This window comes from Pan troglodytes, chromosome 10, assembly GCF_028858775.2.
Source record: "Pan troglodytes isolate AG18354 chromosome 10, NHGRI_mPanTro3-v2.0_pri, whole genome shotgun sequence".
NCBI classification, from domain to species: Eukaryota; Metazoa; Chordata; class Mammalia; order Primates; family Hominidae; genus Pan; species Pan troglodytes.
The window spans coordinates 119,662,720-119,677,500 of record NC_072408.2 but is presented as its reverse complement, the minus strand read 5'-3'; the positions used below and the strand labels follow the sequence as shown (position 1 = coordinate 119,677,500).

At 43.6% G+C, this 14,781-nt stretch overlaps 1 protein-coding gene across 12 annotated transcripts in view; it reads right to left on the bottom strand.

Annotated features, from left to right (window-relative positions):
• Positions 1–14,781, bottom strand: part of RPH3A (rabphilin 3A) — a 320,776-nt gene that overhangs the window by 54,306 nt on the left and 251,689 nt on the right. For 9 of the 12 annotated variants that reach the window (XM_054663620.2, XM_054663617.2, XM_063786060.1 and 6 more), the window contains one exon: positions 10,962–10,973. The exons of the other annotated variants lie outside the window; for them this stretch is intronic. In XM_054663620.2, the coding sequence (XP_054519595.1) occupies positions 10,962–10,973 (12 nt within the window). The remainder of the gene's footprint in view (positions 1–10,961; positions 10,974–14,781) is intronic. 12 annotated transcript variants of the gene reach the window in all.

Sequence of the window (14,781 nt, the reverse complement as noted above, 5' to 3'; positions counted from 1 at the left end):
ATTTTCAGCAAGCTCATGGAAACCTGGAGGGTAAAGATATTTCGAAAAAGATTCCAGAACAGTAGACTTCTACAACTGGAGTGGAAATGATTCAGGACAGGAAGTCTGAAGTCCTGGGTCCCAGGTTGACCACAGCATCTGCCTGGCAGAGAGATGGCTTTTGGGGGCCACATAGTTTTTTAAAATAAGTTTAAACTGGTTGCCAACTAGGTTTCCAAAAATCTCTTGAATTCACATAAATGTCTAGATTTCCAGCCTCGAAGTCTCTGGTAACATTTTGGGTTCTATCTTGTGTTCTTTTTGCCTTTTCTTTTTAAGCGAACACTGACATAACATCTATTGGTGCCCACATTACCTAATTATCTCTCACACATGCCCACTGTGTGCCCGCCTCAGCTTATTATCTCTCATGTAAGTCCCCTGTGTGCCTGCATTACCTCATTCAATCCTCACATCACCCCTACAAGGCAGGGGCTGTTTGTGTCCCTATTTCCTGGTGAGGAGGCTGAGGCATGGAGAAATTAGAGCACTTGCTCAAGGATGCATGGCTGGCAAGTGGCAGCGGCAGGATTCAGACCTGGGCAGCCTGCACATTTACCCTCCATGAGACGGAAAGAATGGGATCTGTGGCCCCGGCAATGGTTCAGAGAATCAGAGGCTGCTGGGAACAGAGTTAAGGCTGTGGTCTATGACAAATTAGTATCCTCTCCACTAACACCATGGTCCATGACCCAAGGCTCTGAGATGCATCACTGGAGTGGAAGGCAGGGTTAAACACCACTAGAAATTCTTGTCCCTATGAGGGAAAAAAATCAGGAACTCTGAATCCTCAGGAGCCAGCCCCCCATTAGCCGCCAGGCTTGGTCCCTTCTGCTGGCCTAATCACAGCAGTAGGCATGAAATTGCCTTTTGACATTGGAAGCTGGAAATTAAAAGCCCATCTTCCTCCCTCCTCCCCATCTTCTGCCATCCCCCCACCTTAGCTAGCTTGCTCTGAAGAGCAGAGAAGGAAGAGTTTGAAGGAAAAGGGAAGCAGATGTCTTGTGGCAAGTCTTGTTTCCAGAAAGGGAAGGAGGATGCGGCCTGGGGAAATTCTGGTGGAAACACACCTTGCCTTCCCACGCGTGGCCTTGGATGGGATGCCTCTGGGATGAGCACATGATAACACTGCTCAAATCCCTTGCTCAGAACTCTCCAGTGGTGTCTCATTGACTTAGAATAAAACTCAGAATTAGGCAGAAGGGATGGTTGCACAACATTGCGAAGATACTAAATGCCACTGAATTGTATGCTTTACAATGATTACTTTTAGGGTATGTGAATTTTACCTTAATAAAAATAAAATCCAGACTTCTTGCTTATTCTGCAAAGTCTTACCTGGTCCGTCCTTTACCTGCCCCTCTGTCCTCATTGCCCCTTGCTCTCCCTTGTCACTAGGCTCCAGCTGCACTGGCCTCTCTGCTCAATCTTAAACGCCCAAGTCTTCTTTTTGCCTCAGGGCCTTTGCACTTGCTGTTCCCCCTGCCAGGAACACTTATCTCCCTGGATCTTCCCTCTCATCATCCTGGTCTCAGAGAGGCTGTCTTTGATCTCTCATTGCCCTGGTTCACTTTCTCCATTGCACCCGTCTCTAGCTGAAGTTATCTTTTAAATTTTTTCTTGTTATATATTTATTGCCCCTTTATCTCCCACCAGAACATAGATTACAGGATGGCACGGACCTTATCTGGCCCTGGTTCTCTATTGTGTCCATGCATTTAGATCATTCTCTGACAGCAAGTACATAAAAAGAGTTTTTGAATAAGACCTGGTCCCTAGTGGCCAAAGGAGATGTTAAATGCCTAATTATACAGGTGACATGCAGGGAGACAGAAGCAATGGAGGTTACTCAGCCTAGAGATTGGGCAGAGCTTCTTGAGCAAGTGAGGAGAATTCATTGTGATCCTGGTGAAGATGAAGCTTCAGGGCCCCCTGTTCGCACAGGCACCTCCCGAGGCCCTAGGATGGGCCCTAGCAATGGTCATGTGATCAGGAAAGTTTGCAGAAGCAAGCTGGTTTTGTCTTTTTGATCTTGAAGAGGGCCCCTTAAGTATATAAGCTTTGGGCCCCACAAAGTCATGGCTGATTCCTGCTGAGACCTCAAAGATAAGCTGAAGGCGTGATGGAAGGGAGGGGAGAGATTGAGTCTGGCAAAGGGAATGGTCTCTGCAAAAAGGCTGGAGTAGAGCAAGCAGGCAGCATGCTAGAGGGAAAGAAGACCAGTATGGTGGCCAGCTTCTAGGATGGTCCCCAGAGGTCCCTGCCTCCTGTTATTCATACCCTCCTGTGTGTAGTCCCCTCCCATACTGAATCAAGGCTGATCCGGTGTGACCAACTAAATACAGTGGAAGTGATGCTGTGTGGCTTCCAAGTCATAAAAGACACTGAAGCATCCACCCTGGTCTCTTGGCCAGCCGCCATGTTGTGAGGACACTCAAACAGCCCCATGGAGAGGCCCACGTGGAGGGGAAATGAGGCCCCCAGCCAACAGCTAGCACCAAACTGCCAGCTACATGAGTGGCTCCTCAATCCCCTATGAAGCCTTCAGATAACTGCTGCCCCAGGTGACATGTCTGCAGCTGCATGAATGACCTTGTGCCAGGGCTGCCCAGCCAAGCCACCCTCCTATTCCTACTCACAGAAATTGTGAGGAATAATCAATGGTTTCTATAATTTTAAGCCACTTTTTTGAGATGATTTGTTATCAGATAACTAGGAAACCCAGTCCAGCAGGATGATAGAGACAGACTGGTAGCACCCTCCCCACAGTGTCTGGATTCATGTTCTACTGCTGCATGACACATTCTTACAAATGTGGGGGCTTAAACTAACACACATTTATTTTCTCACAGTTTCTAGGGGTCAGGAGGCTGGGCTTGGCTTAACTGGGTCTTCTGCTCAGGATTTCACAAGGCTGCAATCAAGGTATGGGCTGGGCCATGTTCTCATCTGGAGGCTTGATAGGGGAAGAATTAGCTTCTAAGCAAATTTGTGTCATTGGCAGAATTAATTTGCTTGCAGCTGTATGACTGAGGGCCATGGCCTTTTGTTGGCTGTTGAGAGAGTCCCTACCCCAGCTACTAGAGGCTGCCTACATTTCCTAATCATGTGGACCTCTCTGATCCCATCCTGTGGGCCACTTCCTTCATCAAGTCCACAAGGAGCATCTCTAGCTCTTGTCACCCGAGACAGAGTCTTACATAACATAATGTGATCCCAAGAGTGACAGCTCATCCCCTTTGCTGTATTCTATAGGCTAGAAGCAAGGCTCAGGTCCTGCCCACACTCAGGGTCAGGGCATTACACAAAGGCATGAACACCAAGAGGTGGGGATCACTTTAAAATCTGCCTGCTGTGGCATTCCTGACAGATATCCTTCCATCCTTGCTTGAATGCCTCCTGTGATGGAGGCCTCACTCTCTTTATGCAGAGCCTGTGCCATGCTGTTGGGAAGATCTTCCATTTGGTGTGCCAATATCCCTCAGCCTGCTGTTTCTTCCCATTACTTTTAAAGGATACAGTGGACTCCTGTGTAATGACGATCACCTACCCTTCCCGAAGAGCCCCAGTCATAATGGAATTCAGCCACTCCCGAGTCTCACCAGTTTTCATGGAAATGGACACTTCACCTGCCCCTAATTCTCCCTTATTTGCCGCCACGTCTCTTCCTGGATTTCTCTGCTGATCCCCCTTTATTTATTTCCTGCCATTACAAAGCAGCTCAGTGACCAAAACTGAACACATGTGAGATTCTAGGCCTAGTTCCCAGTGAAGACCCTCCAAGGACACATTCCTGCAGCTTACAATCTGGTCAGGAGCCAGCCTGACCTAAAGTCAATGGCTCACACCCCACCACCACACCATTGCCGTGTTATTGTGCACAGGAAATGCAAGCATCTGAACGCACATGGCTCCAGAGACATAAGCAGGGCTGGGGGTCCCCGAGAGGCCCCGCCTAGGATAATTGCCTCCATCTGCAGACTGCAGATGAGCAGCCCTGCTGGAGGCTGCTGGCACCTTTCCAAACCCTTCCCCCATCCTCTGCTCCAGAACACGTAGTTGACAAACAGCTCATCGTGTTTGAAAATGTCGCCGATTGGTCTCAGTGGGAACCTGCAAGCCTCCTGTGGATTTTCATGTTTTAATTCCAGAAGCAAACAGACAGAAACAAGATCAGTTTTTCAGACCAAAGCTTTTGCTCTCAGGGGACAGAATGGGCTTGTTTAGGTCTTCCTGAGTCGAGGAGCGATGTGGGCACGAGGGCCTCAAGAATCGGTCCTTGGGATAAGACCCTTGCCAAGGGCTTCTGGATACAGGATGGCAGCTCTGTGTCCAGTTTTGGGATCTTGTTAAAGACCGAAGCCGGAGACCAAAGTATTGCTCCCCTTGGACAAGTTAGAGAATTGTATCCAATCCAGAAAATACCCAGAGGGCCTACTATGTGCCAATTTGAGCCCTTGTTGACTTGGCAGAGTTAATGAGTGGAATCCTGGGTCTGACACTTCTTGGCAGTATGTGCTGGGCCTCTGCTCTACTCTGCAGCTCAGTTTCCTGGTCTGTCAATTGAGAATGTTAATAGGGCATGCATCACAGGGCCCTTGGGAAGATTAAATGTGAAAGTGCATGCCAAGTGCCCAGGACACAGCAGCCCTTGCTATTGTGACCATCCTCTTAATCTACCAGGATGCCCTAACTTTTTAGTGAGGGATGAATTGCACCAGGAACTTTGCAAGCAAACTGATACGTGCTCCACATTTCATGGGACGGCCTCTCCAGGCAAGTACCGGCATTTTCACAGTAACTCATTAGCTAGCTGCTGGCAGAGTAGCCCTTCAACCTAAGCAGACCTGGTGGCTGCCTACAATGACAGCCCTGGCTGCTATGAAGATACAGTAACCTAAGAGAGGGGACGCAGGAGTAGGCTTTGGGGTCATATAGCTCTGATTCCTTTTCTGGCACTGCCCTGCCTGGATGTGCAACCTTAGGAACAGGTTACATAGCATCTCTGAGCCTTAGTTTCCTCATCTGTTAAAGGGAATACTTACTGGTGAGCTCATCAAGCTCATATGAGGGTCAACTAGACCATGTATATAAAGTGTTTAGTGTAGATCCTAGGACTTGGTAAATGCTCCAAAAAGCTGAACTTGTGTTTTCTTTTTCTTATTATTAAATATTTTTGGTATGAAACTGTGTGTCAAATCCTTGCCACAGTGGCAATTCAGTGAAAAATTACCTAATAGCACTGCACATATAGTGGGCACTGAATCTGAATGGAAGAAAGAATGAATGAATAGAATGTTTTGATAGGGAAGAGTAGGGAAGACAATGAGTCACTGACCCAGGGGTGGGAAGAACCCAATGGAATGAAACAAAACGCACAGCCTGGATCACTGACTGGCATTTGAAATCAGGAAACTCTTTGACACCTCAAAGTCATGGTAGTAGCAGTGTCCAAATCAATTCCTTGCCCATCTGCACAAACATGAGCCTAGTTGATTTAGCTATTCAGGAGAGAGAGACAGAGAGACAGACAGACAGAGAGAGAGAGAAGGAGAGAGAGACCAACTAACCTAGCTGACTTTAAGTGGCAGGAATGAATGCTGGAGAAGATGAACTTTCAGAAACCTGGACCAATCCTTCCTGCAGCTCCCAGATTTCCTTTCTCAATCTGGATACACTAACCCCAGACCAGAATCTACTGAGATATTAGGATGCAATGGAAAAAAAAAAAACCAAAAAAACTCAAGCTTTAGATTCAGATCAATCTGCATTCAAACCCTGGCACTCTGTGACTTTGGGGAAAGTATTCTATCTCTCTGGACTCTAATATCCACCTGTCAAATGGAGTTAATAATATTTATATCATAGGGTTTACATTTACTCTCTTGTTGAATTTTTGCAATATCTTATGAGGTAAACATTATTCTCCTCTCGAGTGTACCAAGGTTCAGAGAGGTTAATCACTTGCCTAAGGCCACACAGCTTGAAGTAGCAAAGCCGACTCCAGGAGGGATGTCTTGCGTTCCGAATCACCATGCTATCCTGCCCTTCTAAAAGGCAGCCAGATGGTCCAATCTCACGTTCTATCTCCCAGGCCATAGTCAACTCTTCCAGACCCCCTGCACCCCTCATCTTAACTATCCGTGGCTCTTGAGTTTAGAGGAAGCATGAATCTCAGGAACTTTGACTGTTGGTTCCAAATATCTTTTTTGTTTGTATATTTTTTCCAACGAGGCTTTTTTTTTTTTTTTTAAGAAACAAGGTCTTGTTATGTTGCCCATGCTGGATTTGAGCTTCTGGGTTTAAGCAATCCTCCCACCTCAGCCTTCCAAGTAGCTGAGACTAGAGGTGTGCATCACCACACCAAGCTTAACAGGGCTTCATTCTGAGGATCACAGTAGATTGGTCTAATTAGGGGAATGTAAAGTATAGAGACACCAAGAGCCCATCACTGGCTTAAAATGCTGATGGTGTGTGTGATGTGAATGGGAATGGAAACAAGCACATTTCCCCCAGATGATGAAGAACTTGGGGGCTCTCTAGGGCCTGTCTACCGCTGGCTAATCTGCAAAGAACAATGTGCCATGTCCTGGCTGCAGGAAGAAAGGCTCAGAGCTGCCTTTGAGGTGGAAACGGGGAATTGGTTGTATGCCCCTACCCGAAATACACCTATTATTATTTTAGAAGGTATTTTACTGCCCACTGTAGAACCTAAACACCTTTACTGGGAAAAGATAATGTAAACCCCATCTGGGTACTGGTCTGAACCTATGCAAGCCTCTGGGCAGTGCAGAGGGGCAGCCTGTGATAGAGTTCATCACTTCTCACACTTTAGCACGCCCAAGATCCACTTGGTGAGCCAGCCAGAATGCGGATTTCTGGGCCTTTTGCGGAAATTTGGGTTCAGAAGGTCTGCGGTGGGGCTTGAGAATTTGCATTTCCAGGGAAGGAAGGAATAAAGTCGGGATGGTTAATGGGTACAAAAATACTCATAGATAGAAGGAATAGGATCTAATATTTGGTAGCACAATGAATAGGATGACTACAGTTAACAATATTTTATTGTATATTTCAAAATAACTAGAAGATTAGAATTAAAATGTTCTCAACACAAATAAATGATAAATGTTTGAGGTGATGCATATTTCCATTACCCTGATTTGATTATTCCACATTGTATATAGGTACAAAAATATCACATGTACCCCAAAAATATGTAAACTATTTTATGTCAAAAAATTTTAAAAATTTAGAAAGAAAAAAAGAGACAAACATTGGGGGAAAAATTAATATTTAATATTTTAGTAAAAGCATGAAATATGGTTTATTATAAGGATGTCCCTAATATTTCACTCTGCTCTGTATCCATGCCCTATGCCATGTGAATTTGAAATTGATCACCAAAGAGTCAGGGTCTATCTTCTTTTCTTTTCTTTTTTTTTGAGATGATGTCTCACTTGGTTGCCCAGGCTGGAGTGCAGTGGCACAGTCTTGGCTCACCGCAACCTCCACCTCCTGGGTTCAAGCAATTCTCCTGTGTCAGCCTCCTGAGTAGCTGGGACTACAGGCATGCACCACCACACCCAGTTAGTGTTTTGTGTTTTTAGTAGAGACAGGATTTCACCATGTTGGCCAGGCTGGTCTCGAATTCCTGACCTCAAGCTCTCTGCCTGCCTCGACCTCCCAAAGTGCTGGGATTCTGGGCATGAGCCACCACGTCTGGCTCTAGAGTCTATTTTCCTACTCCTTAAATCTAGCCAAGACTTAGGACTTGCTGTGGGAAATAAAATGCAGGGGAGTGATGTTGCACTAGTCCAGAGGCAATGCCTCCAAAGGCCTTGTGTGTTTCTGTTTACTCTTATACCCTGTCATCACCATGAGAAAACCCAGGATATCCTGTTGGAAGGTGAGGCATGTGGAAAAGAATGTATCATTCCAGCCACTGGCATCTTAGATCAGCCAACCCTTTGATGCATAAATGAGCCTAGCCAAAGTCCACAGAGCCACTCACCAAGCCCAGATCCCTGAGAACAAGTAACTGTTCTAAGTCACTGAGTTTTAAGATGGTTTGTTACACAGCGAAAGCTAACTGATACATTATTCACCGTGGCAAAAAAAGAAAAAAGAAAAAAAAGAGTGAAACTTGTTAGACTTCCTACACTTATTTTACAGTTTAGCATTATGTTAAATTCCAGTTGTATAATGTTTACCATGATATTTTTAATGCTTTCAGCCACTAAAGGTCTTTATCCAGCTCCACTCTTATCTGCCTCAAATATTTAGCTTCTGAATAAAATATTATTCAAAGAAAGACTTTCACTGCTAAGAAAAAGTCTAAAGACCACTGTAGGTAACCTGCTCATTTTCCCAGATGCCTGAGACTCACAAGGAGAAAGGGAATTGCCAAGAATCATGACTGGAGAGAGGATGGTCCAAGACTTGAGAAACCGGCCCCGGCCTTCTCAATGTGCTTCATCTGCTACCTGAAGGCACCTGCTCTGGTGCACCACGAGGGGTCAGAATGAAGCCACCCACCAAGGCCAGCATCGGTGGACCCCGAGACAAAAGGAAATTAGCCCAGACTCCAGGTGGAAGCCCCTCATAGATGTTTCCCCCTGAAATACTGCAAAGGACAGCCTCCCATATCTTTCCTGCCTCCCACCTTGATTCTTCATTGCATGCACACAATAGTCACATAATAAATACTTGCCAGATGTCTCTATTAATAAATTATAACTCCCTAAAGGAGTGGGATGATGGAAATGCTGTCGGGGCATGAAGGCTCTGAAGCATTCAAAAGCAGAGGTGTGCAGAAAATTAATCCTTTTTCTTTTCTTTCTCCTTCTCCCCCTCCCTTCCCCTTGGATGCCAACATGGGCAGGTGTCTGCAGGAAGTCTCTTTATAGCACAGTGAATGGGATTTTAATGAATCCTGAAGGAAAGGAGGGGCAGCCACACCACAGAACGTTTTGCCCATGCCCAGCTGGTATAAAGGCCCCTTTGGATGAAATTTACCCCAACCAGACTAATGGGAGTGCAGAAGGGATGCTGTAGGTCCCCCACATCCTCAGAATGCCAACGGGACATGGGGGTCCTGTTAATCTTTTTAGCCAGACTGAATTCCATTCTGTTCTTATAAAATCCCATGTTCTCTCTCACAGTTGGGCTTGGCAGATGCCATGTCCCCCACTGGGAACTCCTCTGTCTCCTCCACGTAGTGCTCCTCCCTCTCCTGGTCTCAGCTTACACATCACTTCTTCCAGGAAGCTCTCCATCATCACCCTCAGGTCTGAGCTAGGTGACTGTCTTTGTGCTCCACAGTTCACTGTGATTCTATGATTATAGCTCTGCACATACTAGAGTGTATTTGTTGGTGACTGGCCCTTTATTTGTTTGTAGACTCCACTAGACATATCTTTATACTTGGCTAACTGTGTCCCTGGTGCTTAGCATGGTGCTTGGTATTTAGTAGGTACTTGGGGTAAGTGTTTATTAATAGAGGAAGGGAGGGAGGAAGGGAGGGAGGAAAGGAGGGAGGGGGGGGGAAGGAGGGAGGGAAGGAGGGGAGGAGCCTGGGGATGAAGGACAGAGGGAAAGAGGATGAACATGCTACCTTTCAACCTGCAGCATTCATGAAGCCTCTAAGAACCCTGAGACCTTTTGGAGTCATGAACTTCTCTCTGGTGATGTTCATATTTGTCATCTGACAATGACTCAGCATCTCTCTCTAGCATGTCTGAATAATATATTCATGATTTCATAGAAAGCAGATCTTGCCTGTCCAGGGTCTTGCCAGCCAAAAACAGAGCTTGTAGAGCATTCAAATAGTCTTTACAAGGCAGCTTGTTCAAAGCTCCCACCTGACAGATGGAGAAACTGAGGCACCGGGCAGGGAGAAGAATTTTCCTGGGTCTCCTGGCTAAGTATTAGCTGTGTTAACTAAATCTTTAGAGCATTCTGGACCTGATAATGTTATTTTTCTCCAAAAAAAGCTGAAAAAGTTGTGCAAGAGTCCTATATAAACATAAGGGTAAGGCAAGGCTGTAATTCACACCTTCATCTAACTTTGTTTGGTTAAGCTTTACAGTTGATAAAGCTTTCCTGCAAACATCTCATTTGATCCCACCACCAGCCAGTGAGGAGGGAGGGGCAGGGTTATTGTGCCTATTTTACAAACAAGATAACCAAGGCTCAAGGAGTTGAAGGGCTGTGTCCCAGGCCACAGGGACCGTGAGTCCCAGAGTCCCATGATTGCGGGGAGGGAGGTAAAAATGACTTTCCATAGTTTCTGAATGTGTGCACGCAACTGAAGATGGGGCTGCTTTGCAGTCTGGTTGCTCATTTATTGGACCCGTCATCCAATCTGTCATGCATGTTTAGGAAATGAATCCAATTAAAAACACAAAAGTTGTGAGAAAAGATAGGGTCTCTGCTTCAAAGGTGTTTTGCTGGGAAATCAGGATGACCTCTGATCAGGCAACAAAGACCAAATGTACAGCACATAACAATCCAGAGCCCTGCCCTGTTCATTGTCATCTTTTATTCATGGTAGCAGTTATTAGAGTTAACATTTTCCTTATCGCAGAACAGTGTTCTCCAGCAAAATGCTGCAGAAACAAGGGCACTGAGTGGCCAATAAACTTGCTGAAATCCTACAAATCACTAACAAGAATTGAGGGCTAAGAAAAATCTTCCATCCTTTTATCAAGTTTGGTATGAGTTTTTTTTTTAATTTTATAAATATTTTTTCCTAAGATGGGTGTGGGTGTTTTTTTTAACTTAGCTTTTTAAAAAAATGTTTAAAATTTGCTAGTTCCTTTTTTAACCATCTCTCTTTAGGGGCAAGCCACCTTGATCAGAGAAAGAGATAAAATACAGTTTGTAAAAAATAAATAAATAAATAAGTGTTATAAAATACTCACTGTTCTTTATCACTGAAGGAAGGCAGAGAAAGGAGAGAAAGAAAAAATGAATAAAGTTAGGTAAGAAATCATAACAATATCTACACTGTCTGGACGCAACACTCACGTAGCTTGAATTATGATGACCTACTTCCGTTTTGTTTCAGCCATTATTACCTTATTTCAGCATATCTAAAACAAGGCTGCTTCAACATAGCATTATGAAATCCACATCTTTGATTAAATTGACCAGCCAGTTTGGCTTATTAATTAACTGAGCTGATTGTGTATGTATTTGAATAATGATTTAAGGGCACTAAAAAGGAATCATTGAATGATCTCATGGCCATCATCATTCTTGCTTTCTGTTATTTCAAACCCTGGGGGACAAGGACCATACTAGGTAGAGCAATCGGCCCTGAACAGTAGACCTTGTAGTTCCCCAGTTTGGGGAAGCAAGTTCTTCCACTCTAGACCGGAGACCAGCATCTCCGATTATGAGGCAAGCAACCAAAAGCAGGTCATATCATCTCTTTGTGCCTCAGTTTCCTCCTTCCATGTCTGGCACTCTCTGGCTTGCTGACTTAAATGCTAGATAGAAGTATCAACTGTCAAAGACCAGCATTTCTCCCCATGTATTCTTAACATGAAGAACTGAACCATTGCCCTAACCAAGCAAGAAGAAGACGCATTCATTTCTCTCAAATTCCCCTGTTGTTGGTTTCAAACATGATCATTAAATTTAAGGAGGGTGAGAGAGAAAGACATTTGAAAATAACAAAAGCAGGAAGCGTATCTGGCTAGCCAGCAGTTAATTATGACTAGATTTGTTAATTTACTGGAGAAAGACATTATAAGTGTCTGCATTAGTTCACCACCACTGCAGCAGACTAGATAGCATGTGTGATGACTGTAATTCACCCATTCGCATTTATTGGAAAATAATTTTAATATCTGAAGAAGAGGCAGCAGCAATCAAGCAGCCAGATGCATTCAGAGTGCCAAGATGTTTCATGGGAGCCGAGGAGCGCTTTAATGAAATGGCGTCCAGACTGTTTGGATAATTTTAATTTAATTGTAAGGCAAATTGTTTGGCTTCATATCGACTAAAGTAAACTCTGCTGGATGGAATTTTAATTAACTGACATTTCTTAAATAAAATAAATATTTTACCCCATCCACCCTTCAGGCAACTGTTTATCTTACAGAGACACACTTTTTGGCTGAGGAAATATTCTCTGTAAAATAAGTTTGGCTCCAAGAAGACATCATGAAAAGGGCTTTGGAAACTAGCAATTTCCTATGAAAAAAGGAAGCGAACAGAGTTCAATAGTGTCTTCAAAACTGTCAAACTTGTAGAACTGGAGGAGGTATTAGATAGAAGAAGTAGTAAACAGACATGAGACATTTGCTGTGGAGTATATGGGTGGACTAAATATTCAGAAAGACCCTTCACCAATATAAAATTAGATCCTAGAAAAATTAAAGCAAACTTTAAAAAAATGCAGCTCTGGGATTTCTAGAAAGTAAGGAAATTCTCCAAGATCCCTCTCCCTTTCTAAACAAATAAACCAAATAGATTGAATTAAAATAAAAACTTTTTCTCTTCAAAAGACTCTGTTATGGAAAAGGAAAGGTAAGTAACAGACTTGGAGAGAGTATTTGTAACATGTATATCCACGAGGGATTTTATCTATAACATAAGAAAACTTGTAAAACTTAATAACAAGAAGATGAATTACCTGATTTTAAAAATGGACAAAAGATTTGAAAAGATACTTCAACAAAAAGATACTTCAACAAAAAGTTACACGAATGAAAAAATTTTATATTAGTATGTCTAACATCATTAATTATTAGGGAAATGCAAATTAAAACCACAATGAAATACCACTATACACACATCAAGAAGGTTAAAATTAAAAAGACTGATCATACCAAGTGCTGCTGAGGTGGTAGGGAAGCTGGAACTCTCATCTACTTCTGGTGGAAATTTTAAATGATACAATAAACTTGAAAAACAGTTTGACAGTTTCTTAAAAAGTTAAACCAACATCCACCATGTGACTGAAACACTCCACTCTTAGGTAATTACCCCAAAGAAATGAAAGTATGTGTCTATACAAAGTTTTATTTGTACTAGCCCAAACCCATGGTCCATCAACGGATGAATGAGTAAATGAACTGTGGCATATTCACATAATGGAATAATATTCAGAAATTAAAAGAAACGAACTATTGATATACAAAACAGTATGATTGGATCTCAAAATAATTACACTGAGTGAAAGAAGACAGACAGCTCCCTTGCAAAAAGGGTACACACTGGATGATTCCATTTATATGAAATTCCAGAAAATGCAAACAAATTTATTGCTAAATAATGATGACTTAGGGATGGGTGAGGAGAGTGAGGGGTAAGAAGGAGGAACTATAAAGGGTAACAAAGAAGTTTTGGCAATGGATGGATATGTCCATTATCCTGATTACTGTGATGATTTCATGGGTATACACATGTTCTTATGGCTGATGGTGGCTCATGCCATTAATTCCAGCATTTTGGGAGGCCAGGGCTGGAGGATCACTGGAGGCCAGGAGTTTGGAACCAGCCTGGGCAACATAGCAAGACCTCATCTCTATTTAAAAAAAAACTTATCCAGGTGCAGTAATGTGTACCCACGGTCCCAGGTTCTCAGGAAGCCAAGATAGGAGGATTGTTTGAGCCTGGGCGGTCAAAGCTAAAGTGAGCTATGGTTGTGCTATTGCACTCCAGCCTATGTGACACAGTGAGACACTGTCTTTAAAAAAATAAAAACATGAAATTATCAAACTGTGCTTTAAATTACCCTAATTGTGTACTGTTGAAGTTATATTAATTCTACCTCTATAAAGCAATTTTTAAAAAAGGGAATCCAGCAAACTGAATCCAGAACAGGGAGCTGTGAGCAATAAACCACTGCAAATACCAACATTACATTCCAGGGGCTGACGTGGAGCTCCTGACAGGGTGCAGAAGCTGAATTGGAGACCCTCACATGCAGCCAGCACCCTCAAAGGGAGCTAAAGTGTTTCTGGATGACCAGAACATCTCACTCCTGGCAGAAGCAAGTGTAAATATCTCTGAAGAAAAATGTTCCCAAGGTAGGTCCCTAGGATTCTCACAGACTGAGCATTCAAAGCGCAAGTAATTATGAGTGAAAATCTGCAGGAAAGACAAACAAAAGACCTGCATGGTCAGAGGCTTCAGGCAGTGGTGTGCTGGTAAATGTTTAACAACTGACTCTCTGGGGAAAGAGCCCCATGGAGGCTGATTTCAAATGCCAACATGATGTGACTAAACGAAGAGCTGGGAAGAAATGTACAGCAGCATACCTTTATATAGTATTTCCACCTTACAGGCATAATAGACATAAATAACAGAATAACAAAATGTAGTAAAACAGGTCAGGTGCAGTGGCTCACACCTGTAATCCCAGCACTTTGGGAGGCCGAGGTGGGCAGATCACCTGAGGTCAGGAGTTCAAGACCAGCCTGGCCAACATGGTGAAACCCCATTTAGAGGCTGAGGCAAAAGAATCGCTTGAACCTGGGAGGCGAAGGTTGCAGTGAGCCAAGATTGTGCCACTGCACTCCAGCCTAGGCAAAAGAGCAAGACTCGGTCTCAAAAAAAAAAAAAGAGTGAAATAATTGAAACGTGTTTAACTTTGAGTATTTATCACCATTGTGTGTAATATCATTTAACTATAAATATAACTTTATTTATTCATTTCAGAGAAAGGGTCTCTCTCTGTTACCCAAGCTGGAGTGCGGTGGCATGATCATAGCTCACTGCAACCTTGAA